General features: G+C 51.1%; 1 protein-coding gene across 9 annotated transcripts in view; it reads right to left on the bottom strand.

Moving 5' to 3' along the window:
* The window catches only part of CAMSAP1 (calmodulin regulated spectrin associated protein 1), a 55,995-nt gene extending 32,221 nt beyond the window's left edge, over positions 1–23,774 (bottom strand). For 5 of the 9 annotated variants that reach the window (XM_082469326.1, XM_082469327.1, XM_082469328.1 and 2 more), the window contains exons 1-4: positions 23,549–23,682; positions 23,227–23,386; positions 5,211–5,473; positions 4,230–4,391 (exon numbers count right to left, since the gene is read on the bottom strand). In XM_082469326.1, coding sequence (XP_082325452.1) covers positions 4,230–4,391; positions 5,211–5,473; positions 23,227–23,386 — 585 coding nt within the window. In that variant the 5' untranslated portion in view covers positions 23,549–23,682. Of the gene's footprint in view, positions 1–4,229; positions 4,392–5,210; positions 5,474–23,226; positions 23,387–23,548 lie in introns of those variants that run through there. The other 4 variants (XM_082469323.1, XM_082469325.1, XM_082469324.1 and 1 more) reach the window with 3 other exon arrangements.
* Positions 23,775–24,402: the final 628 nt, after the last annotated feature.

Genomic DNA, 24,402 nt, shown 5'->3' with positions numbered 1-24,402 from the left:
TAAATTAATTAATTAATTAAAAAAAAAAAAAGTATACCTTGGAAAGCACTGGATCCCTAAATCTTTATACACATAAAATATTCTTGAAACTCATTAAGACAAACAACCTCATTAAAAATTGGGCAAAATATGTGAACAGACACCTAACAAGATACACAGAAACATCTTTAGTCATTAAAGAAATGCAAATTAAAACCATGCCATACCTCTACACATCCACCCAAATGGCTGAAACCGAAAGACTGACGATACCAAGTGTCAGCAGAACGTGGACACTGGAATTCTCCTGTCCTGCTGGTGGGAGTCTAAGACGGCACAGTCACTTCAGATAACACTCTGACAGTTTCTTCTAGAGGTAAACTGATCGTCACGTGACCCAGCAACTCACTCCTAAGTATTTACTCAAAGAAATGAAAATACATCTGCACATAAAAACTTGTGCACAAATGTTCCCAGAAGCTCTATGTGTAACAGACAAAACTAGAAACCGAGTGCCCATCAACAGGTGAACAGATAAACAAACTGTAGCGCATTCGTGCAGTGGAATCCTACCGAGTTTCCAAAGCACCAAACTACTGATGGACACAATGGCGTGGATCAACTTCAACAACACTGTAGTCAGTGAAAGACACAAAAAGAGCACATACCACGTGACTCCATCTCTACCAGGACCTAGAAGAGAGACAACTAATCCGTAGTGAAGAAAGCAGATCAGTAGTTATTTGGGCCAGGCGGGAGATTAACTGCAAACGAGCACAGAGGAACTTTTTTTGGATGACGGAAGTGTTACCTTGATTGCGAATGCTAAACTTATGTAGCCACTTGTCAACACTCAAGGAACTGGGTCCATTTATTGCATATAAAACATGTTTGGGCAAAGCTGGGGAGTTTCTTAGTAAAAGACTCAAGCTACTGGCCAGGCGTCAATAAAAAATAAAAAGAGCCACAGCAAGACGGTTCGTGGGAAAACTCCCGGAACAGAGAGGAGATCACCCAGACACACTCACACGGGACAGGGAAGCTGGCGGATGGCTCGGTGGCGCCCCCAGGCCCAGGGAGCGATTCTGGCCCCAGGGTGACTGATCACCCGCGGAGGGGGGCTGGTCCAGAGGGCGTGGTGCGGGAAGGGCCAGCCGCAGCCTTCCTGAGCAGGGCCGGGGGCGCACTGCAAGGGCGCGCTCCCCACACGACGCAGGGGCAGCAGCGGGGCTGGCCCGGCGCCAGGCGGAGGGGTCTCTGAACGCCTCAGGTGGCGGGCGTGCAGGAGGCCTGTCAGCAACCGTCCAGTCTGCGGCAGGACGGCCCCCAAAACGATGCCACACGGCAAGAGAAACTCACAGGCCACTTGACAGGCCTGCCCTGTGGATCCAGAGATGCCGACGGGGATGAGGGCACCCGCACGCGGAGCCAAACGTGAGACGCGACCCCCTGGAAAGACCCCACAGGAGAAAGGCAGGTGAGGGGAGCTCACACCTGCCTCAGGTGTGCGCACACAGCCGCAATCCTGGGAACACGGAACCTAGGAACAGAGTTTCCAAGAGACTTCAGATCTTGTTAGGCATCTAAGATTGATGCTGAAGAGAAAACTCACCGATGTCAAACCTCCCCAGAGCCCAAACCTCATTAAACGCGCAGCAATTTTCTGTGGAGAGAAAACACATCGGCGTGAGGAAGGAGGGAAGGTCTCCAGGCCCGGCTGGAAGCCTGTCAGGCGACAGCGTCCACAGTGGAGAGGCCGCGGGGAGCTAAGGTCCCATCACAGTTCAGGGAAGGCACGTGAGCAGACACCCTCCGAAGGCACAGAAGGCGGGAGCACATCTCACCCTGCACCAGAGGATCCGCCCCTGAGAGGAGCCCCAGGAAGGCAGCGACTGCGGGAACCCTCCCCCCAGATGGGACACTGGGGAGAACCTGCAGGACTGCAGCGGGTGTGGAGGTCAGAGCACTCACCTGAGGGAAAAACCTCCCAACTGAGAAACTGAAATTCACACGGATGCTAAGGAAATAGCAAAACATGGAGCACGTGGAATAAAAACATAGATAACGGGGCAAGGGAAAAAGGATCATGAAAAGCTGCAGCCAGCATTAACTCCTGGGAGAACGGAGCGCGGCACGAGAAGGGGCGTGAGCTGTGACAAACCCACACACAGTCAGCACAGCGTCAGGTGCGACTGCGGGCCTGGCCAAGGCGGCCACGTGACCACGCCGAGCAGTGGGGACACCTGTCACAACAGCAAGTCAGGAAGCGGTGTCCACACGGCGGGGACACCACAGGGGGGAGAAGCCACAGCGGTGCTGCTGGGCCGGCCACCAAGTCCCAGGCAAACAGGCCACGAGCACCCGGGAAGCGCCGATAAACACACGGCAAACGCCCTGGAAACAGGAGGGTCCCGGGCAGGAAGCGGAAGGCACGTTCCCCCACCCCTCCCCGAAGAACCCTGGCCAAAACAAGTTACCCAGGAGGGAGAAAAACAGCCAGACGACATACACTCTCTTCCTTAAACTTCAACTTTGTCAGCGAGTGAAGAAATAAAAGTAAAAGGTGCTATTTTTCACCTTTCAACTCAGCAGGTATTTTTTAATAATATCCAATATATGAGAAGACACAGGGGAAAAAAACACTTACGCAGACTCAACAGTATGAGAAAAACGGTACAATCTTTATGGTCAGAATTTGGCAACAACTAATCAAAAGTCTTTAAAAATGCACCTCAGCTTAATCTCAACCACTGCCCACCAGGAATATGTGGGCGGAAGTCATCGAGATGCTCAGGGAGACGGCTGCTTATGGCGGGAGGGGACAGCTCGGCCCCGGCGCGTCGAGACCACGGCAGGCGGGCGGGCGGCCTCAGAACGGCCCGAGCCACACTCACCACATCTCAGCAAATGCAAACCTCAGCCTATGGTCAAGTGCCTAGAAGGCCCCAGCTGTGCCTTTAAGTCTGGGTGTTACACCCAGATAAATAAAAACTATGAGAATTTAGCACACTTTACTACAAAACACTACGTTTACAGGTGGCAAGGCCATGGGGAATTTTCACTTTCTTCTGTTTGCTCATCCGTGTTTTCTAAATGTCTATAATAACCATACCATTCCTTTGATAATGGGGGAAAAATCAATAAAAGTTGTTAAAAGAAAATCTGAACTTGTGGCCATAGGAAGGGAGCTCGGGCTCGGATCACAGAACCATGCCCCGGAGGCCCGGGCTCCCGTGGAAACACCACTCCAGAACATCGTTTTTTAACCAAATCCCTGTGGGCCGCCTCCCGCATGTACTACTACGTGAAGCCAGGGGACGGGGACGAGGACGAGGAGGTGCCACCACCGAGAAGCGACCTTGTGGGCACTGGCCAGCTCCCGAGTCCCACCAGGACCAGAGGTTCCACAGGAGTCCTAGAAAAGCCCTCCACCCCACTGCGGGGTCAGAGGGTGAAGGCGGTCCGCTCATCCACTTGATGCCCCAGACCCACACGCAGGAGGAAACGAAGTAAAGAGCAGGGCGGCATCACCGCGATGAGGAGGCCGTCCAAGGGAGCAGCACGCAGACTCTGCCAGGCTCCGCTGCGTTCTTCAACTAATCCCACGGCCACGGACTTTCTCCTCGGCTCTGATAAAGCCCTTACGCGATCGGGAATACACGTGCAAACTGTGTAACGAAATAACTCCAAATTCCCTGCATATGATACAACTCTGCAAGGAGCTGCTCACTCTTCCATTTCCTCTGCTTAATCAAGTGTCCCTAATTGAATATCTTTTGGCAAATGAGGAGGCTTAATAACCAAAAGCCTTCGGTAAGGTAATCCTATAATCACACACCGTGAAAAATGAACATTCTTTATGAAGACTGTATAGACAGACACACTGTAAGCTTCTAAACATAAAAGGAAAAAAACAGCACTTAGGAAGGTACCATTTTTCTCTTAATCGAAATGCCTTCTAAATTGAGATCTCCATGAATGCACATAGGTGCTTGAGATAAAAATAAAACGAATTTATTAACTTGAACTGCCAACACACCTGTGCTTCCTACAGGCCCGTGCTGCTCCCCTCTGCAGCACCTGTCTGTCTGAACCACAGTGGACACACTTCTGAGGCCGCTGCTGGGCCAGGGTCGCAGCAGGACACACAGGAGGGTGCTGCTCTCAGGGGCAAGAGGACCCACACCCAAGGGGCACCCCGGCCACTCACGCTGCTCGCCCCCATTCCGGGCAGGGCCCCCAGCGCTCACCTTGTTGACCCAGAAGACCATGGCGTCCTCAAGGTCGTAGGGAAGCTCTTTCGAGGCACTGAACGTGGAGAAGCGCTTGACGCTGGCCACCACCTTCTCAATGCTGATCATCTCCACAGTGTAGGCCATCATGAGCGCGTCCACCATCGCCATGTGGGCGCTCTGGGGGCAGAGGCAGCAGTCAGTCACCCAAACTTGCCTTTCCGCCCCGGGTCAACGCGGAGACCCTCCCTAGACCCACAGCTGAACGCCTCCGTTGTCTGTCTTCCTCTGCATCTAAGGAGGCACTCAGATCTCTACTTGTACGTGACCCCCCTTCCTCATCTCTGACGACCCTGTGAGAGCCCAGGGCTTCCCTACTGCTCAGCTGTGGGCAAAGGTACAAGGGGCCGAGAGACGTGCCTGAGGCCCCACGACCACCACAGGCCCCTGGGGCCGGTCAGGGGCCCTGCACACTGAACTCACGCCAGGCCTTCGAGCCCTTTCTTCCCAGAACCAGTAACATCCTCTCGATCCACAACACACATCCACAAAGGCCAAGAGTGAGAAACCACAGAACGCAGAACGCCTGAGAATGGCCTAAGCTTAAAGCCACGTGAGAGGTGCCACAAGCGGCTTAGACCTGGAGCAGCCTGGAAAAGTCACTCTGGTGGGATGGCTTTCCGGGAAAGATGCAGGGAGACACTCGGGGAGGAAAAGTGTATTTCTTTCTTTATTTTGGCACAAAAATACTTAGAAGATACACGTGAAACAACCTAATAGGGTGGGCTCAACAATTCTACGGCACAACACGTGCAAGGAGTTCGCTCCCCATGAGAAAAAGCTGACAGGAAGCTGTTCCCTCCCCCTTTTCCAAATCAGCCACTGGCCCGCAGAGAGAAGGTGGTCTCAAACCCTGAACTTTTGGGGTGGCTCTGCTGTGCTGCAGGGGGACAGCGGCACCCCACCAGCCGCCCCTGCCCCGCCGCCCCGGCCACTCACCATCTTTATGGGCGCGCGGCTGAGCTCGGGCTCCGTCACGGGCGTGTCGTCGCCCTCCATCACGTAAATCCCTCTCCGGGACAGGGCCTGGACGACAGACTGGTGCCCCTGCAGAGCGGCCACCTGGTCCCCTCTGAGGATGAGGCTGCAGACGCGGCAGTACAGCTCACTGGACAGCAGGAGCTTGATGACCGGAGGCTTGATGTGCTCCTGCTCGTACTGGTCGACGTAGAAGGGGTCCCTGAGGTCCTCCGGGATGTCATCTGCACGGGGGAGAGACCGCCGCGTGAGCACGGCGGCATCCCCACTCTCTCCGGACACGGCTCAGGGCCGACGGCACACAGACGACGGACAGGGGGGCTGTGAACGACGACAGGCGACTAACAACGTGGGGACCCCGGCCACTCGGCAAGCCCCGCTCTCCTCCGCCAGCAAAGGCAAGCAAGTCACGCACAGCGCTGAGCGACACCACTGCCCGACCCCCACGAGCATCTCTCCTGACGCAGGAGAGCGAGGAGCAGGGGTGCGAGCTGGAGGGGGAGCTGGAGGGGCTCGTGGGCCGAAGGGAGGCCAGGACCGCGCACAGCCAGGCCGCACCGAGCACCCAGCACCAGCCCCGGGGAGGGAGCCAGGCACATCCCCAGTCTGCTGCCAAATCAGGTGACGACAAGGCCAGACACCAGGTCTTTAGAGGAAAGCGCCAGGCCTGCCGCTGCTGCGACCACCAGGCCGGAACCGCAGCCGTGAGCCTCTGCGCATCTTTGGACCGGGCGGCACAGAACGATATGAGCCATGTTACCAAGCATCCCCTCGATCCCATCAAATCAAGACTTCTGTCCCTACATCACCAATGAGGAAACCGAGGCACAGAGAAAGTCAGCAACGTGCCCAAGGCCACGAGAGTCAGAAACCAACTATGAACCCAGCGTGGTCCACGGCATCTACACCGCTTCCCATACACACACACCCGCCGTGCGTGCAAGGCTTTCCTGGTGGCTGCGACAGTCTCCCCACCCGCTGTCCTTCACGCTTGCTCTGCAAGCTGTCAACCACTGTCCCCCAAAGAGGGGACTCCGCAGTCCAGTCCAGCTGCACCTCACTTTGCTGTGCTCTGCAGACACCGTGCTTTCTCCAGGTTGAAGGTCTGGGGGAACCCTGCGTCTAGCCAGTCACTAGCTCCATTTTTCCAACAGCATTTGCTCACTTTGTGTCTGTGCACCATTTTAGTAACTCTTGCAGTTTTCAAACTTTGTCATTACTATTATTTTTGTTAAGGTGATCTGCAGTCTATTGTAACTGGAATTTCGCAGCAAGAATGTTTTTTTTTCTTTTTTTGACTGCATTGGGTCTTCGTTGCTGCGCGCGGGATTTCTCTAGTTGCGGCAAGCGGGGGCTACTCTTCGTTGCAGTGCGCGGGTTTCTCATTGCAGTGGCTTCTCTTGTGGAGCACAGGCTCTAGGCGCGCAGGCTTCAGTAGTTGTGGCGTGCGGGCTCAGTAGTTGTGGCTTATGGGCTCTAGAGCGCAGGCTCAGTAGTTGTGGCGCACAGGCTAAGTTGCTCCCCGGCATGTGGGATCTTCCCGGACCAGGGCTGGAACCCGTGTCCCTGCATTGGCAGGCGGATTCTTAACCTCTGTGCCACCAGGGACGTCCCCAGTAGAGTGTTTTTAACGAAGCCGTGTAGGTTGTCTTTTAGACATAACGCTGCTGCACACTTGATGGACTACAGTCCAGTGTAAACGTCAGGTTCAGATGCACCGGGAAACCAGACCTCCGTGCGACTCGCTCGGCCGCGCCGCCTGGGGCTGAGCCCGGGTCTCTGGTCTCTCACTCCCACCCCCCCGCCGCCCCCGCGGCGCCCACGCCTCGCGGGGAAGGGCCGTCGCTCATGCGCAGTGACTCCACCCAGGAGCACGGACGGCGCTCGCTCAGCACAGGGGGCCACCTTCTCCGCCAGCGAGGAGCGGGGTGGGGGGACCCACGCCGGGAGTCAGGGCAGGACCCGGCCGCAGCCCCGCGACGCCGCCCACCTGCAGCTCACGCAGCTGGCTGGGAAGTGAGCCTGGGAGGGAGGCAGGGTCACCTCCGGGGGCAGCGCCGGGACCCGCCCCTCCCCGCTCGGCCGCCGGCTCGCTCGCCCTCCTGTCTCCCGACACGGGAGGGACACGGCCACCCCACTGCCCAGGGGCCCTCGGTCAGCAGCCGCGACGGCGTAAGGACCCGTGTGGGCGTCACCACCAAGCGCACAGCCGGACAGAGCTGGTGGGACAGCGGCCTGAGGACACTGCCTTGGGGACACAGGTGTGAGGCACGGCTGTCTGAGGGACGCTGTCATTCACCAGAAACATCAGGAGCCAAAGCAAGCGCGGTTCTGCAGCTGGCCGCAGCGGTCTAGGCTCAGGACTCTGAAGTGGGCTGCTGGAGAAGGGTTAGAGGATGCGGACAAGACCACGGTTAAACCGGGGTCGGAGCTCCATGCAGAAGGAGGAACAGGGCGCCAGCGGGTCGGGCGGACAGAGGACCAGAGCTCGAGGATAGCACGTGCGCGGAGAGCAGGAGCTGAGCACGTCAGCCTGGCCCTGGCCGGGCACGCCTCTCACCTGGCCGGTCAGAGTCCCGGCCTCAAGTGCAAACCACGGACCCTACGAAGGCCTGTCTCCGGGGTTGGGAGAGGACTGAATCAAAACGTACGTGTAAGTCACCACGCTACGAGCGGAGCCTGGAGCTCAACAAAACTAACGCAAGTATCAGTTATCAATTTTACTATCAATCAGGCTAAAAAGACTGCCAAGGAAGCACTCTTCCTGTTGCTGTCTGTCACACTTTGTCCCATCCTGTCTACCAAGGCCACATCACTCACCGGGGGAGCGGGGAGGGGGGCAACGGAGACGTGGCAGCACACGGGGGGTGGGCAAGGACCCCCAGGTAGGTGCCCACCCCAACCTGAAGCCCGAGACGGCTTCCAACCCAGTCTGAGGAAAACCAAGACACAAGCCTCCACGACACAGCCGGACAGAGAGCCTCACCCCCTGAGGGCTTCAGAAGCACGGCAGCGTCCAGCCCCATCCCAGACCAACTAAACCAGAATGTCCTGTGGGCTCACAGGCAGCAGCACTTGTACCACTAACTGAGAATCGCCACTAGAGCGGCTCCAGAGGTGGCAGACAGTCTCCATCGAGAAGTCCCTTACTTATACGCTCTGGTTGTGGAAACAGGCACTCACAGAGGGCTTCTAATTCTGGACCCCTGCCCGCACCCCACCCTTCACTGGAGATGCCAAACAGAAGAGAAAGAAAACAGCCGGCAGCTGGCCCCACCGGGCACAGCCCAGTGACTCTCCTCCCCTGCACCAGGCGAGCTCCATAACAAAACCATATCCCAGCGGTGGCGGGATAGGTGGGCGCCACGGGCTCTTTCTCCCCCTTTGCTGAGGCAGGCTCGCTGGCGGGAAACACACAGGCTTGGCTTCTAGTCAGAAAGCCAGGAAGAGAGACCCCTGGGAACCCCCAGAGATGGGGTGGAGGATCACAGAGAAGAGGGGGTGGAGAAGGAATCCTGAACCTGTGTACACTGTCCTGGATGACCCCAAGCGGCCCATGTGTGACAGACCCAAAGAACTGGACTGACCTTGGAACCACTGCCCACAAATGGCAAAACAGACTTCTGGTCTGAACTTAACGGGGTTCACTGCAACCCAGCTGCTAACAAACCACCAAAACACACGAACATCATCCAAAATATTTTAGCAGGGCCCAGAGAACAGGCTCACAGTATAATATTCTAAGTGTCCAGGACAGGGACTTCCCTGGTGGTGCAGTGCTTAAGAATCCGCCTGCCAATGCAGGGGACACGGGTTCGAGCCCTGGTGCGGGAAGATCCCACATGCCGCGGAGCAACTAAACCCTCACACCACAACTACTGAGCCTGCGCTCTAGAGCCCGCAAGCCACGACTACTGCGCCCGCACGCCACAACTACTGAAGCCCGCGCGCCTAGCACCTGTGCTCCAAAACAAAAGCCACCGCAATGAGAGCCATGTGTACTGCAACAAAGAGTAGCCCCCGCTCACCACAACTAGAGAAAGCCCACGTGCAGCAACCAAGACCCAATGCAGCCAAAAATAAATTAATTAATTAATTTTAAAAAAAAATGTCCAGGACACAATCCGTAAGTACTCAACACATAGACAGGAAACCGTGACCAATTCTTAGGGGAAAAGACGCCAACCCTGAGATGACCCAGATGTTAGAATTACTGAAGACTTTAAAACAAGGCCGCACAAGGCCCTCTTGAAACAAATGGAAAGATATGTTATTAACAAAGAAATAAAAACTATTAAAAAAAAAAAACAAAACCTTCAGAACTGCAAAATACCGTATCTACAAGAAATTCAATGACAGATTCAAAAGATGAACAAAACAGAAGCGGACTCACAGATACAGAGAACAAACTGGTGGTTACCAGTGGTGAGGGAGAGGGAGGTACAAACAACTGGGTGTCACACAGGCTCAAGGATGTATTGTACAATGCAGGGAATATAGCTGATATTTTGTAATAATTGTAAATGGAAAGTAACCTTTAAAATTTGTATAAAAATTAAGTTTAAAAAAAAAAAACGAACAAAACAACAGAGAAAAGAGTCAGTGAACTTGAAGACAGGTCAACAGAAATAATCTACCTGAAGAGCAGAGGGAAAATCAACAGAATGAAAGGCAGAGCCTAAGGGAGCTGTGGGACAACATAAAAAGATTTAGTAATTACGTTACTGCAGAAGGGAGATTGGTGCAGAAAAAGCATTTGAATAAATAATGCCTAGAATCTCCCCATATTTGGTAAGAAACCAATTTACAGGCTTAGGAACCAACTTGAAGAAAACCAGGCCCACACACTTCATAATCGAATGGCTGAAAACCAAAGATGAAATAACGGGCCCTCGGGACCCCTAACTGGAGGTGTCAGCCAGACTTGCAGTGACTATGCTTAAAACAATGAAAGGAAAAAAGATAAGACGAAGAATTTTGGCAGAAAAGTGGAAATTATTTTTTAAAAAAGAGACAAAAGAACTTGGCAGATTTGAAAAAGAACCAAGTAGGAATTCCAGAACAGAAAAATACAGTAACTAAACTAAATTTACACACTGGATTGCTGAATAGCACATTACACACAGAGCAGAGAAAACACAGCAGAGAAGGTAAACGACAAACACTGCTTAGTGTCACAGGAGTGTGACTGGAGACCCAGAAAGAAAGGAGAGAAAATGTGGGGCAGAAACAGTATTTCAACAGATAATGGACAAGCATTTTCCAATACTTGTAAAATCCATGCTTCCCAGCAGGAGAAGGAAGGGAGGGAGGGAGGGAGAAATCTACACACCAAAGAACATCATAGTGATACTGATAAAATCCAAAGACAAAAGAAAAACTTTTAAAGCGGCCAGAAGGAGCTTCTAGTCCGGACAAGATGGCACAGATTAGTCTTTCCCTGCTCCTCTCTACTAGGTACAACTGTAAACCCTGGAAATAACTCAAAGGATAACCAACAGAGAACTCTGAAAGGTGGAAGAGGAAGGCAAACTGGGTGGGAACCCAGGACTGGAAAAGCACAGCAACAGGGTGTCTTACAACCCCCACCCAACAAAAGGTGACCCAGGCCTGGTACTTCCTGACCCCAGCCTAGAAACAGAAGGCAAGCCAAGCGGGCTCATTCCTGCTCCAGGTGGAAGGGGAGTCCCACCTACTACACCAGGCCAGCCTGGCAGAAGCAGCGAGGGATCGATAGGAAGCCCCACACCCACCTCCACAAGGCACCCAACCTGGAAGCGCTCTCCTTCCCCATCAGGCCAGAGACACCCCCACTCATCACCGGGCACCAGGGGAGTCCAGCAGTGCGACCTCACCATGACGAGCAGCCCAGGAAACACTCTGCATCCCCCAGAGGCAGGGGCGGCCTGCCATAACAAGCATCCAGCCTGGTGCTCCTCGTCCTGAGGGTAGAGAATCCCACCCCACCCAGAGGCACTCCTTCTGCCTCCTAAAGCAGTGCCAGCAGGGACTGTGGGAACCCCAGAGGTACCAGACATACCAAGCACAACAAAACGGCACCACAAGGCTCTGAACATTAGACTGCTGCTGGAACCACAGTCCACAGAGTGGGCCAGGACCTGCATGCTGAACCTAAGCAGGGAGACTGCTTACTATGATAAAAAAAACTTAAGTTGGGCTTCCCTGGTGGCACAGTGGTTAAGAATCCGCCTGCCAATGCAGGGGACACGAGTTCGATCCCTGGTGCAGGAAGATCCCACGTGCCAGGGAGCAACTAAGCCCATGCGCCACAACTACTGAGCCTGCTCTCTAGAGCCCGCGAGCCACAACTACTGAGCCCACGTGCCACAACTACTGAAGCCCGTGGACCTAGAGCCCGTGCTCCGCAACAAGAGAAGCCACCGCAACGAGAAGCCTGCCCCCCACAACAAAGAGTAGCCCCTGCTCGCTGCAAATAGAGAAGGCCCACGCGCAGCAACGAAGACCCAACACAGCCAAAAAAAACAATAATAAATAAAATAAATATTTAAAAAAAAAAAAAACTTAAGTAGCACCCAGAGTCACCTAACATAATAGCCAAAATGACCAGGAAACAATCAAAGATCACCTATCATAACCAGAACCAAGAAAATCATGACTTTAATGAGAAAAGAGAATCAACTGACACCAACACCAAGATGCTGGAATTATCCGACAAAGGGCTTTAAAACAACTATCAAAAACATGACTCGACAAGCAATCACAAAGTCTCCTGAAATAAATGAAAATTTGAAAAAAAAAATTCAGCAAAGGAGTTATAAAAGGAATCAAACACAGAACTGAAAAATAGAGTAACAGATTTTAAAACTCACTAGTCTCAACAGTAAAGTAGAGATGACAGAGGACAGAATCAGTGAACTTGCAGACAGATAAACAGAATTTACCCAATCTGAACAACAGAGAAAATATACTGAAAAAACAAAATGAACAGAGCCTCAGGGACCTGTGGGAGAATAACAAAAGATCCAATATTTGCATCACTGGAGTCCCAGGAAAGAAAGTGAGGAGGGTTGAAACAATATTTAAGGAAATAATGGCTGAAAACTTCCCAAACATGGCAAAACATATAAACCCACCGATTTCAAGGAACTGAGTGAACCCCAAATAGAATAAACCCAAAAAATCCACGCCAAGACACAGCATAACTGAACTTCTGAAAACTAAAGACAAAGTATTTTGGAGCAGCTGTAAAGAAACAACACGTGAAGGAAAAGGGAACACCAACTCAACTGACAGTGGGTTTCTCCTCTGAGCCACAGAGGCCGGGGGAAGTGGCACACATTACAAGTGCTTGAGGAAAAGAACTGTCAACCAGATTCCATATCTGGCAAAACTATCCTCAAGGAATGAAGGAGAAATAAAGACATTCTCAGACGAAAGAAAACTTAGGAAAAAAAAAATTGTCTCTAGAAAACCTTAAAAGAGGCTGAAGGAAATTCTCCAAATAGAAAGAAAATGATTAAAAAAAAAAAAAAAGGTCTTCCCTAGTAGCACAGCAGTTAAGAATCCGCCTGCCAATGCAGGAGACACAGGTTCAAGCCCTGGTCCAGAAAGATCCCACATGCCGTGAAGCAACTAAGCCCATGCACCACAACTACTGAGGTCTGTGCTCTAGAGCCTGTGAGCCACAACTACTGAGCCCACGTGCCACAACTACTGAATCCTGTGCGCCTAGACCCCATGCTGCACAAGAGAAGCCACCGCAGTGAGAAGCCTGTGCACCACAACGAAGAGTAGCCCCCGCTCGCTGCAACTAGAGAAAGCCCGCACACAGCAAGGAAGACCCAACACAGCAAAAAATAAATTAAATAAATTTTTTAAAAAAGGGAACTGTGAAAATAATTTAAAAAAAAAAAAAGGAATCTTGGAGAACCAAGAAGAAAAAATAATGTAAAGAAATGGGTAATAAGTGTAATTACAACAGACTATCCTTCTCCTGAGCTTTCTAAATTATATCTGATGACAAACAAATCTACAACACCTTCAGGTACTCAAGACAATGGTAGTATTTAAAAGTGGGGAGAGCAAAGGCACCTAAATGGAAAAAAGGTTTCCGCACCTCACTCGAAATGATAAAACAATACCTGTCAATTGTTGGAAGTCACATATGTATACTGTAATACCCAGAGCAATCACTAAGATAGCTATACAGATATACCCCAAAATGAGATAAATAAATCAAGATGGAATCCTAAAAAATAGTCAAGTAATCCACAAGATGGCCCCAAAAAACAAAACAAACACACAAACAAAACCAGGAACAACAGAAAACAAACAGAATAAATAAATAATGTCAGACTTAAGCAGTAACAATTACATTAAATGTAAATACTCTAAATATACCAAGTAAAAGACAGAGATTGGCAGAGCAGATTAAAAAACACAACACAACTATATATGGTTTATAAGCAGCTTACTTCAAATTCAACAATGTAGGTAGACTGAAAGTAAAGGGATAGAGAAGGCTATACCAGGCAAATATTGTTTAAAAAGATAAAACAGGAATAGCTATATTAATATCTGATAAAGTAGAAAGAAAATTACTAGAAACAAAGTGGGACATGACATAACAGTAAAAGAGTCAATCCACCAAGAAGACTTTACAACCCTAAATGTGTATGCACTAAACTACAGAGCCTCAGAACTCATTAAAAAAAAAAAAAATGGACAGAGCTATAAAGAGAAATAGACACTACAAGCATAGTGAGGGACTTAAACATCACCTAGCAGAACTGACAGAACTGCCAGACATAAAATCAACAAGGAGAAAGATCTGAACGACACAACCAATAAACAGAATCTAACTGACCTGTGTAGAACACTCCACCCAGCAATCGAAAACACCTTTCTTCAAATGCCCACAGAACATTCACCAAAACAGACCTTATCCTGGGCCATAAAACAAACTAACAAGTTTAAAAGAACAGAAATCACACAGAGTACGCTATCCTACCATAATGGAACCAGACTAGAAATAATACCTAAAACACAAAACAGGAAAATCTCAACAACTGGAAATCACACTTTTAAATAATTCATGAATCAAACAGGAAATATCAAAAGAAATAAAGAGAAATACATAGAACTGAACGAAAATACAACATAACATATGTGGGATGAGGCTAAGGCAGTACCGTATGGAAAATTTATAGCACTAAATGCTTACACTAGAAAAGAGGATAGATCTCAAATCAATAATCCAAGCCCCGGGACTTCCCTGGTGGCACAGTGGTTAAGAATCACCTGCCAATGCAGGGGACACGAGTTCGATCCCTGGTCCGGGAAGATCCCACGTGCCAGGGAGCAACTAAGCCCATGTGCCACAACTACTGAGCCTGTGCTCTAGAGCCCGCGAGCCACAACTACTGAGCCCGTGTGCCACAACTACTGAGCCCGTGTGCCACAACTACTGAAGCCCACGCACCTAGAGCCCGTGCTGCGCAACAAGAGAAGCCACTGCAATGAGAAGCCTGTGTGCCTCAATGAAGAGTAGCCCCCGCTTGCCACAACTAGAGAAAGCCCGCGTGCAGCAACAAAGACCCAACGCAGCCAAAAATAAATTAATTAAAATAAATAAATAAATAATCTAAGCCCCTACCTCAAGAAACTAGAAAAAGAAGGGCAAAATAAACCCAAGCAAGCAGAAGGAAGGGAGGCAGATGTGGCTATAAAAGGGAAACAGTACAGAAGAGGTCCTTGTGGGAACAGAATGTTCGGTATCTAATTATACAGTGTCAATATCCCAGTTGTGATATTATATTATGGTTCTGCAAGAAGTTACCATTGGGGAAACCTGGTAAAGGGTGCCCAAGACCTCTCTGTATGATCTCTTACAACTGCATATTCGTATACAATTATCTCAAAAAAAAAAAAAAACTTTAAGTTTTTCTTTTTAATTGGCCAAAGATCTGAAAAGACACTCCACAGAAAAAAAGATTCCTGGTCCGGGAAGATCCCACATGCCGCGGAGCAACTAATAAGCCCGTGCGCCACAACTATTGAGCCTGCGCTCTAGAGCCCGCGAGCCACAACTACTGAAGCCCGTGTGCCACAACTACTGAAGCCCGCACGCCTAGAGCCTGTGCTCTGAAACAAGAGAAGCCACCGCAATGAGAAGCCCCTGCACTGCAACGAAGAGTAGCCCCCGCTCGCCGCAACTAGAGAAAGCCCATGTGCAGCAACGAAGACCAAATGCAGCCAAAACATAAATAAATAAATAAATTTATTTTTTAAAAAAAGCTCATCATCATTAGTCAGCAGAGAAATGCATACCCAAACCACAATGAGTTATCACAGCCCACCCACTTGAATGGCTACTATTTAAAAGACTGACAATGCCATGTGTTGGCAAGGATACAGAGCAACTGCAACTCTCACGCCACCCTTTGCTGGTGGAAATAAAAAATGACACAGCCACTTTGGAAAACAACTGAGCGGTTAAACACACTTACATGACCCAGTAACTCCATGGCCAGGTATTTACCCAAGAAAAATGAAAACACACGCCCACACAGACTTGAATATTCATGAACGTTCACAGCAGCTTTGTTCATAGTAGACAAAACTGGAAGCAATCCGAGTGTCCATCAACAACTGAATAAGTATTAAATAAATAAATAAATATTTTTAAAAACGCAACTAAGAAGTCTGCATGCCGCAACTAAAAAAGATCCCACGTGCCACAACGAAGGTCCCGCGTGCCACAACTAAGACCCAACACAGCCAAAATGAATGAATAAATAATTTTTTTTTAAAAAAGTAAGTAAAATGTGGGTAGCCAAACAATGAAGACTATTACCAGCCCTAAGCGAAAAGGTCTATACACATGGATGGGTCTCTAAAATACTAATAAGTAAAGGAAGCCAGACAAAGAATACCTGATGCATGACTAGAGGCATATGAAACTCTAGAAGGACCAGCCTAATCTACGGTGACAGGAGCAGATCAGTGAGGCTATGGGCGGGGGCTGACTGCAGGGGGCTCAAGGAAACCCTAGGAGGTGATGAAAAGGTCTTACCTTGATTGTGGCCCTGCGCACAGGGGCGTATACATTTGTTTAAACTCATCAAACTATACTCTTAAAAACGTGTGCATTTTATTGTATGTAAAGTACATCTCAATGAAGTTCGTTTTCTCAAAGGCGCAAAATAAAATTCTTCACTGTATACCCAACAATGGGCATTAACCCATCCTACAGAGACTTCTCTAAAAAGCCAAGGTTTAATACATCTCTTCCCTCCTGAGAAATCTTCAATTCACATACAACAAAAACCCCCAAATTATCAGCCATTCAAGGCATTCCAAGATCTGGCCCTAGGCGTTCTGTCCAATCTACATTCATCTCACATTCATCTCAACTCTGCAGCAGCTAAATTCACATTCCATCCCAACTAGAGCGCTAAGCTTTCCCTTAGCCTGGAGGATGCAGCACTCTCCCTGCCTTCCTTGTCCTGGTTCTCTGTTCCCTTACCTCCACTTGGTTCTTACCCACCTGAGCCACACACTCAGCTTTACTTTCTTGAATGGAACATTCCAGATACCCTCAGGGGAGTTTCTCACCCTCCCTTACCTGTTCTGCCAGAGCACTTGCTCCTCTCTCAGGCACTAGTCTCCTTGGCCTTGCATCACAGGTCTATGTTTGCAAGGCCACGGCCAGCACTCCGTGAGCCCTGAGAAGCACGTTGAGGACCCCACAGGCCACAACATACTGTTCAGCTGAACTGATTCAAGTTTACTTTTGCCTGAGTTTGAAATAACTGGAGGACAGTGACTGAGGGATATTTAAGTGAACTAGTTAGCATGAACAATAAGAAAGAGAGGGCTAGGCGAGGGAACACGAAAGAAATCAGAAATAGAAATAAAACTCAAAGATCACCTCTCTCTATGTGACAACAAAGCCATGAAAGTAGGAAAGCTCCAGGGAATAAAGACTATAAATATTCCCATCAAGGGCACCACAGGTTCCAGGCGGCCTCCCAGCTGACCCTTCCCCGTGCTTGCCCACTTGCCACCCCACCTCATCAGCAGCCCAGTCTCGAGGACTCTGCTTTCCTAATATGTGTTGGCTCAACCTACCTTTCTAATTCCCACTGCCGACAAACTGGCCAAGACCTTGGTTCTTCAAGCCAAAGCGACATCAGCTCTCCAATGGACTTAATGTGTGTGTCCCCCAAAATTCATGTAATGAAACCTAACCCCCAAGGTGAAGAAGGTATTAGAAGATGGGGCTTTGGGAAGGCGATTAGGTCATGAGGGTGGAGCCCTCATGAATGGGATCTGAGCCCATATAATGAAGCTCCCTCACGCCTTCTGCCATGAGGGCACAGCAAGAAGACAGCCGTCTACAAATCAGGAAGCAGGCTCTCACCAGACACCGAATCTACCGGCACCTTGATCTTGAACTTCCACTCTCCAAAATCATGAGAAATAAATGTCTGTTGTTCTTAAGGCACCCAATCTATGATATCTTGTTACAGCGGCCTGAACGGACTAAGACGAGCTCCTGGATACTCTACTGACTACAGCCTCTTCCCACTCTAACCTGCTAGAAGAATCTTGCCAGGCTGTCTCTCATCCCATCACCTCCCTACGCAAAAACCTTCCGAGGCATACATCGTGAAAGAAATCCCTAGCCAGCCTGGAACACGGTGAACAATCTGGCCCACACTATTTTCCAAACTAATCACCTACTATTTCGGTCCACAAATCCTCTGTCACAACAAGGTTAATCGACTCAGGGCCCAAGAACTCTTCTTCCTCTGCACGGAACCTGCCAGATGCACTCTGCTCTACTCTTGGGGGTGGGGTTCCAAATATCAGCCACCCTTCAAAGCCCGTCTCCCCGCAGAGCCTCCCCAGGCAGCCCTCCCACAGCGACCACTGCCCCCTGCAGCCCTGGTCCCTGTGTGCCCACCTGACAGTTCCATATTCTACCTCAAGACAGCTCGTGGACTAATGCCATGCTGCCACTTTTCAGTCCTTGCATTATTTCATTTTCCTCTGTATATGTCAATAATTCATGTGACTTTTAAGCAACTAAGGAGATAACATCATGTAACTTCCCCCCTTGCACTTCCTGTAGTGCAAAACACAATTATGCACAGGACAGCTATTACTGGCTGAATGAATGTAATATTGGCTCCATCCTGGTCACCTTGTGATTAGACGAAAAATGATAGCAACCTGAGTTTTCCAACAGTTGAAGTAGGAAGTAAAAAAGGAGACTGGTACATATAATGGTGATATAGCCACCAAAAAATCAATAGCAAGAGAAGCCTGTAAGCTATTAGGAGGATAAATGTAATACAAAGAAAATATTAAGGGCTTTTTGTAAGAATACTTACACAAATTTAACATCCTAAAGCACAACAGTGGCCGACCCTTTTGAGGGTCGCTCAGGTTCAAAGGATTAGGACAGTCTGAACTTAAAGATAGATTTACATTCCTTGGCTAATATTTAATTTGTGGCATCAGGACATGAAAGGGAACTTGTACAAACTGTTATAGCTTTAGAAATGAAAATTCATCCACGTACGGCCACCAGGAAAGAAATCTTTCTATTCCACCTGTTTCAAAGGCGTTTCCAACTCTATCACCAATCTGACAAGTATGTGAGCACTGACTCTGTCCTGCAGACATGGCATTAAATGGGATAACCATAACCCCTGACCTCACAGACACCAGGCGGTTCTCAGCACACCCAGGCAGAGGGGAAGGTCAGGCTACAATGTCAGCCAGCGACCTGACCCCCCACAGTACCTAGTACCACTGAGCAGAGGCACCCAGGCTGCTCTGTAAGCTCTGTAAGCAGCACTCAAATCCCGTGCTGAAAACAAAAGACTGTTAAAATATAAAATCTAACTCAATAACCAATAATCTGAGCAAATCATCACAACAAAAAAACTTGCCAACATGCTTACGAATGAGGGCCTCCCCGCCAAGGCTCGAGCGGCCACTGTTCCCCCGCTTGTCCAGGGGCGAGAGCAGCGGCCGATTTCCTTTCCAGTTCTGGGCCAGGAGAGGAGTGCTGAGCACGTGCTCCCTTTTAGCCAAACATCAGACAACAAAGGAAGGTGGTGACCCACTGGAGTTGACAACGAAGGGATTTTGCTCCTAATATCAATTAAGCACACAGAGAGCCCGAGCTATCCTTGTGGTCTAAGTAATGAGACAGCCGGCAGCGGCTTGGTTACAAATACCCCGCCAATGGCCGCACAGATTTCCCATCCCACAACGTGGTTTCCAAATCAGTGGTTTAATTAACAAGACTGTGGAAGGACAAGAGTGTCAACCCCTCACTAGCAGTGGGCTCTGGACAGCCCTGTGGCCCCTCTCAATCCCAGCTGACTGCTGGTAAAAAGGGAAGGGTGACCCTGGTGGCCCCTACGGTCCAGTCTGGCGCTGTTCGGGGCAGCTCAGCTCGTGGTGAGTTGCAACTTGGTTTCCAGGGCTCCTCAGAAGGCGGAATGACCACCACTGAGCTACACAGCAACACACTTGCAAGTAGCCGAGTGCCTTCTAGTACTTTCCCTGGGTCACTTTTTCAACATTGTCCTTGGGAGATAACAAAAGCTATTACTCCCCCACTGTCCCTGAAACCAAGGCCCAAATACCTTTAGGTTTCCTAAGGTCATGGACTAAAATCAAAAGCCAGGAATGCAGTGGCTCCAGTCCAGCACTCTATTCTGTAAAATAAACTTCCAAGTCACCCCTTTAAACTCTACCAATTAACGACAACTTTCACCCAAAAGGACATCACAAAGATATTCCAGCTAAGCAGGTTCTACTACTTCTTACAGACACTTTTAGGTGAATAACTTTCCACATATCCAATATAATATTTCTGAAGAAATAATTAAAACACTGTCCATGAAACAAGAGTTAACCCAAAAAGGGAGGAGAAGAATCTAAAAATAAAAGCACAAGCCGGCCCACAGTTCTTGGCTGTGGCACCAGATGCAGAAAACCGGAGGAAACGTTTCTGCATAACCATATGCCACCTCCAGGCCTGGCCGAGGGTGAGCTCTCCTGAGCCTCCCCACTTACTCCAAATGGCAGACGGTGGCCCTGGGGACACAGAGAGAGTCCCGAAAGGCAAACACAAAACAAGGCAGCCTCAGAGCACCTCGCCCCGGAGTGTGCACATGCTTTCAGCTCCTATACAAACAGTGCTGGGTTTCATTTAGCTACTTGATGAACAACTGTATAACAAGTAAAGATTTAAGCCACTTCCACCATCATCCCCACCAAAAGCTGATTTACAACTAAAGCATGTAGACTGAAACTGCCACGTCTAATTAACTGAAAACTAAGCTGGAGACGCACATGGAGACGTCCGAAAGACGAAACAAAGAATAGGCCCCTGGATTAGGAAGAGTTCTGGGGGGAAAGATCCACACTATCCTAACAAAACCCCCTCCCCACCCTGTCTCCTGAAAGACAGCACCCCACGCTGGGTAGCAGGGAACCTCCCACCCAGGCTGGGACCCCCACGCCAACTAAGTAGAAGAAATCACTTCAGCTGAGCCCAGGCGCGTCTTCTCGGTCATCTGAACTGGGATCACCCTGATTTGTAAATTTAAAGAGCAGTTCTCAGTCAGGAAAAAAAGCACACCTGCTCCCCTTCCTGAAGCAAGGTACAGAATAGATAAGCATTCGCATTTTCCAAAAATGAATGGAGGGCTTCCCTGGGGGCGCAGCGGTTAAGAATCCGCCCGCCAATGCAGGGGACACGGGTTTGAGCCCTGGTCCGGGAAGATTCCACATGCCGCGGAGCAACTGAGCCCGTGCACCACAGCTACTGAGCCTGCGCGTCTGGAGCCTGTGAGCCACAGCTACTGAGCCCACATGCCACAACTACTGAGCCCACATGCCACAACTACTGAGCCCGCACGTCACAACTACTGAAGCCTGCACGCCTAGAGCCCGTGCTCCGCAACAAGAGAAGCCTGCACACCGCAATGAAGAGTAGCCCCTGCTCGCCACAACTAGAGAAATGCCACGCGCAGCAACGAGGACACAACGCAGCCAAAAATAAATAAATAAAATAAATAAAAATTAAAAAAAAAAGAATGGAAAGCAGACCTCCTGAAATCAGTTGGATGAGCACACGCCAGCCAAGGGATGGGCAACGTGCAGCCGAGTCTTAGAGCCTCAGACAGGCTCTAGTCTCCCGCAGCTCCTGCTCACGTTCTGTTCTATAAATACACACCTTCAGTCATTTCAAAACTCTAAAGCCAATTTTAATATCAGCTTTTGAATTAATTATCTGAAGAGTCAACAAGTATTGAAGAGTGACTTGGTACTGGAAATAAAACCCGACTAATCCAACAGTGACACTGAAAGAGATGCATATTTATCGCCAGAGAGCTGACAAATCCCATGCTGAATGCCAAAGCTAAATGCAACAAGATAAAAATGCATTCACTAAGCTTAAGAAATTGGAAAGCAAACAACGAGAGGGCTTTCTAAAAGCATCTGTGTCTATATAGCATTCAGTACCAGAACCCTAGCCACCTCCATATGCAAAAATCTTATAAATACACACAGGAGTGAAACTTTGCACATGTGCCCCAAGAGCCATGCCCAAGAACGCACTGTGCTTAAGAGCAGAGAACTGGAACCCAGCCAGTGCCCAGGAACGGAGAACAGGCTTCCTGTGAAATACTACACAGCAGTGGAAAAGCAAGGCGGGAAAGATGCGAGGAAGCTAGGAAGAATCCAAGAACCTGATGAGAATAAAGCGGTCGCTATGACAGGTGCAAAAACACGTAAAACTAAACCGTAAGAGTTTTGCGACGTACACACATGTGTTAAAATATAAAGGAAAGCAAACCAACTGCCAACACGAGACATGAGGTGGGTGTAAGGGGAGGCCACGGAGTTGGGACAGCCGCACACTGCCCTGCGAAGCTCAACCGTCACGGCCTTTTCCTTAAACTGGCCGCTGCATACTTGAGCGGCCGCTCTGGGATGACTCGTTCACTGTCCCTTACTCTAAAACTTCATACGTGCTTTTCATCAATTCTGTATTTTCCCAGAATCACTGTTTCCCCATCACACTACGCGAACTGGATAAAGCTTGGTGGTAGTATAAAAAAGAACTGTAATGCTGAAAACTACAAAATAAAGGAGGAAACTCTCCTTGCACGCTATAAAACCAACTTAAAATGAGGCGCTGCATTTAATCCCTGGGACTTGCAGGGCGTGTTTATCCTCATGACGAGTCCATCCATAGCACAGGCCACTCCAACCGGTGAGATCCTGTCACCGGGAAACGCCCGCTCAGCAAGTTTTCAAAACCAGTCAACCAGACTCTCTTCTGAAACGGTTCTCTCTCCACTTCGGTCTCACTCTACAAACAGGAACGTTTTCACCAGAATAGAGGCAATTTTTAAACAAATGCTTCAAATTTAAAGAAAGATTACACAGCACTCTTAATTTTGTACCTGAAACGAGGCACCTGAAATTAATCAAAGACAGCCTTCTGAGCCAAGCAATCAGGAGAATCACTTGGTCTGTTAAGATTCCAAGAGCTGGAAATCGGAGCGTCTTAATCCACTAAGCATATTAGGGCCCGACCAATAACAAGGTTATCTAGTTCTTCGAAACAGGAATTAACCGAAGGTAATGATTCGGATGAAGCCCTACCCATTTAAAAGGAATGCTCGTTAGGGAATTCCACACCTGACATTTGGTAAGAATCGAGAAAGGCCGGGGTCGAGGGTTTCTGCCCTGGACTCCCGCCCGACCCGCCCGAACAGGAGAGGTTCCGCCCGCGAGCGCAGGAGAGCGCCGATCCCTGGCCGCACCTGCAGGACCCGCACGCCCCCCGACGCGAGCGCAGAGCGCACCGGGCCAACCCGCGCCTCCGCGCCCCGCACGCGGGGGACACTGCACAAAGGCCCGGCCCGGCCCCTCCCCCGCGCCCCCGGCCCACCTCGGCCATAGGCCTTGGCGCAGATCCACTGCAGGTTGGCGGCGATCTTGGCCCGCGCCGGGTCGTAGCGGTCCAGCGGCACGATGTCCACGGCGCCGTCGGGCGCGGCCTCCATCCTCCTCCAGCCCTCCCCGGCCGGGCAGCCGCCCGCGTCCACCATCTGCACACAAAAGGGCCGCTGCAGCGCCGGCCGCGCCGGACCGGGCGGGACAAAGGCGCCGCGCCCCTCGCCGCGCCCGGGACCCGCGTGGGGCCGCGGGGCACCGACCGCCCGCGCCCCCCGCCCCCCGCCGCCGCCCGGCCCGCGCCCCCGCCGCCTCACCTCAGAGCCGCCGCCGTCGCCGCCGCCGCGGGTGTTGCTGCTGCATGCTGCGCGGCCGAGCCGGGGCCCGCGGGGTCGGGGAGCGGCGAGCCAGGGGGCGCGGGCCGAGGCCTCGGGCCGGGGCTGGGGGCGCGTGCGCGGAGCCGGAGGCGGCGGCAGCGGCGGCTAAGGAGGCGGCCAACCGGCGGGAGCGCGCGCACCGCCGAGGCCGGCGCAGGCGCAGTGGGCGCGGCCGCTGGCCCGCGCACGCCCCGCCCCCTTCCGCAGGCGCAGTGGGCGCCGGCCCGCGCTCGCCCCGCCCCCTTCCGCAGGCGCAGTGGGTGCTGCCCGAGGCCCGTCCCCTTTCCGCGGGCGCGGGTGCGGGGCCGCGCGGCGCGGGCGGCGCGGGCGGACAGGCCCCGGCGGGTCCCGCAGCATTTCTTTGTGTGGGCCGCGCCTCCCGCTCCCCGGCATTGGGTCGTCCGGACCACGGGACCCCAGCCGCCGCCCGACGGGCCGAGCTCCTGTGCAGGCCGACCGCGACCCTGCACCCTACAACAGCCCCGGGGGTTCCCCCTCCCGGAGCGCAGCGCGGGGAAGCCCGGGGCGCCTCCCCGCATAGCGGCCCTCGTTGCCTAGAGACACCCCCCCCCAACAAGTAACCCAAAGAGCCTGGGGCGCCTCCTACCATAGGGGGCTGGGAGCCCGGGGACCCCACCCGGAGAGCCGCCTCCGGAATACCCCTCCCCCCGCAGCACTGGAGGCCAAGGAAACCCCCTCCTCTGCAGCGCGTGGAGTCTGCCAGGATCACCTGTGCCCGGGAGCGCCCCGAGTGGGCACTAGCCATGGTCTCCAGGGCCTGGTCCAGGGAAGGT

The sequence above is a fragment of the Balaenoptera physalus genome (genome assembly GCF_965194825.1).
Source record: "Balaenoptera physalus genome assembly, chromosome: 7".
Taxonomy (NCBI): Eukaryota; Metazoa; Chordata; class Mammalia; order Artiodactyla; family Balaenopteridae; genus Balaenoptera; species Balaenoptera physalus.
Note: the sequence above shows the minus strand (reverse complement) of the source record. Positions and strands in the feature narration are given on the sequence as shown.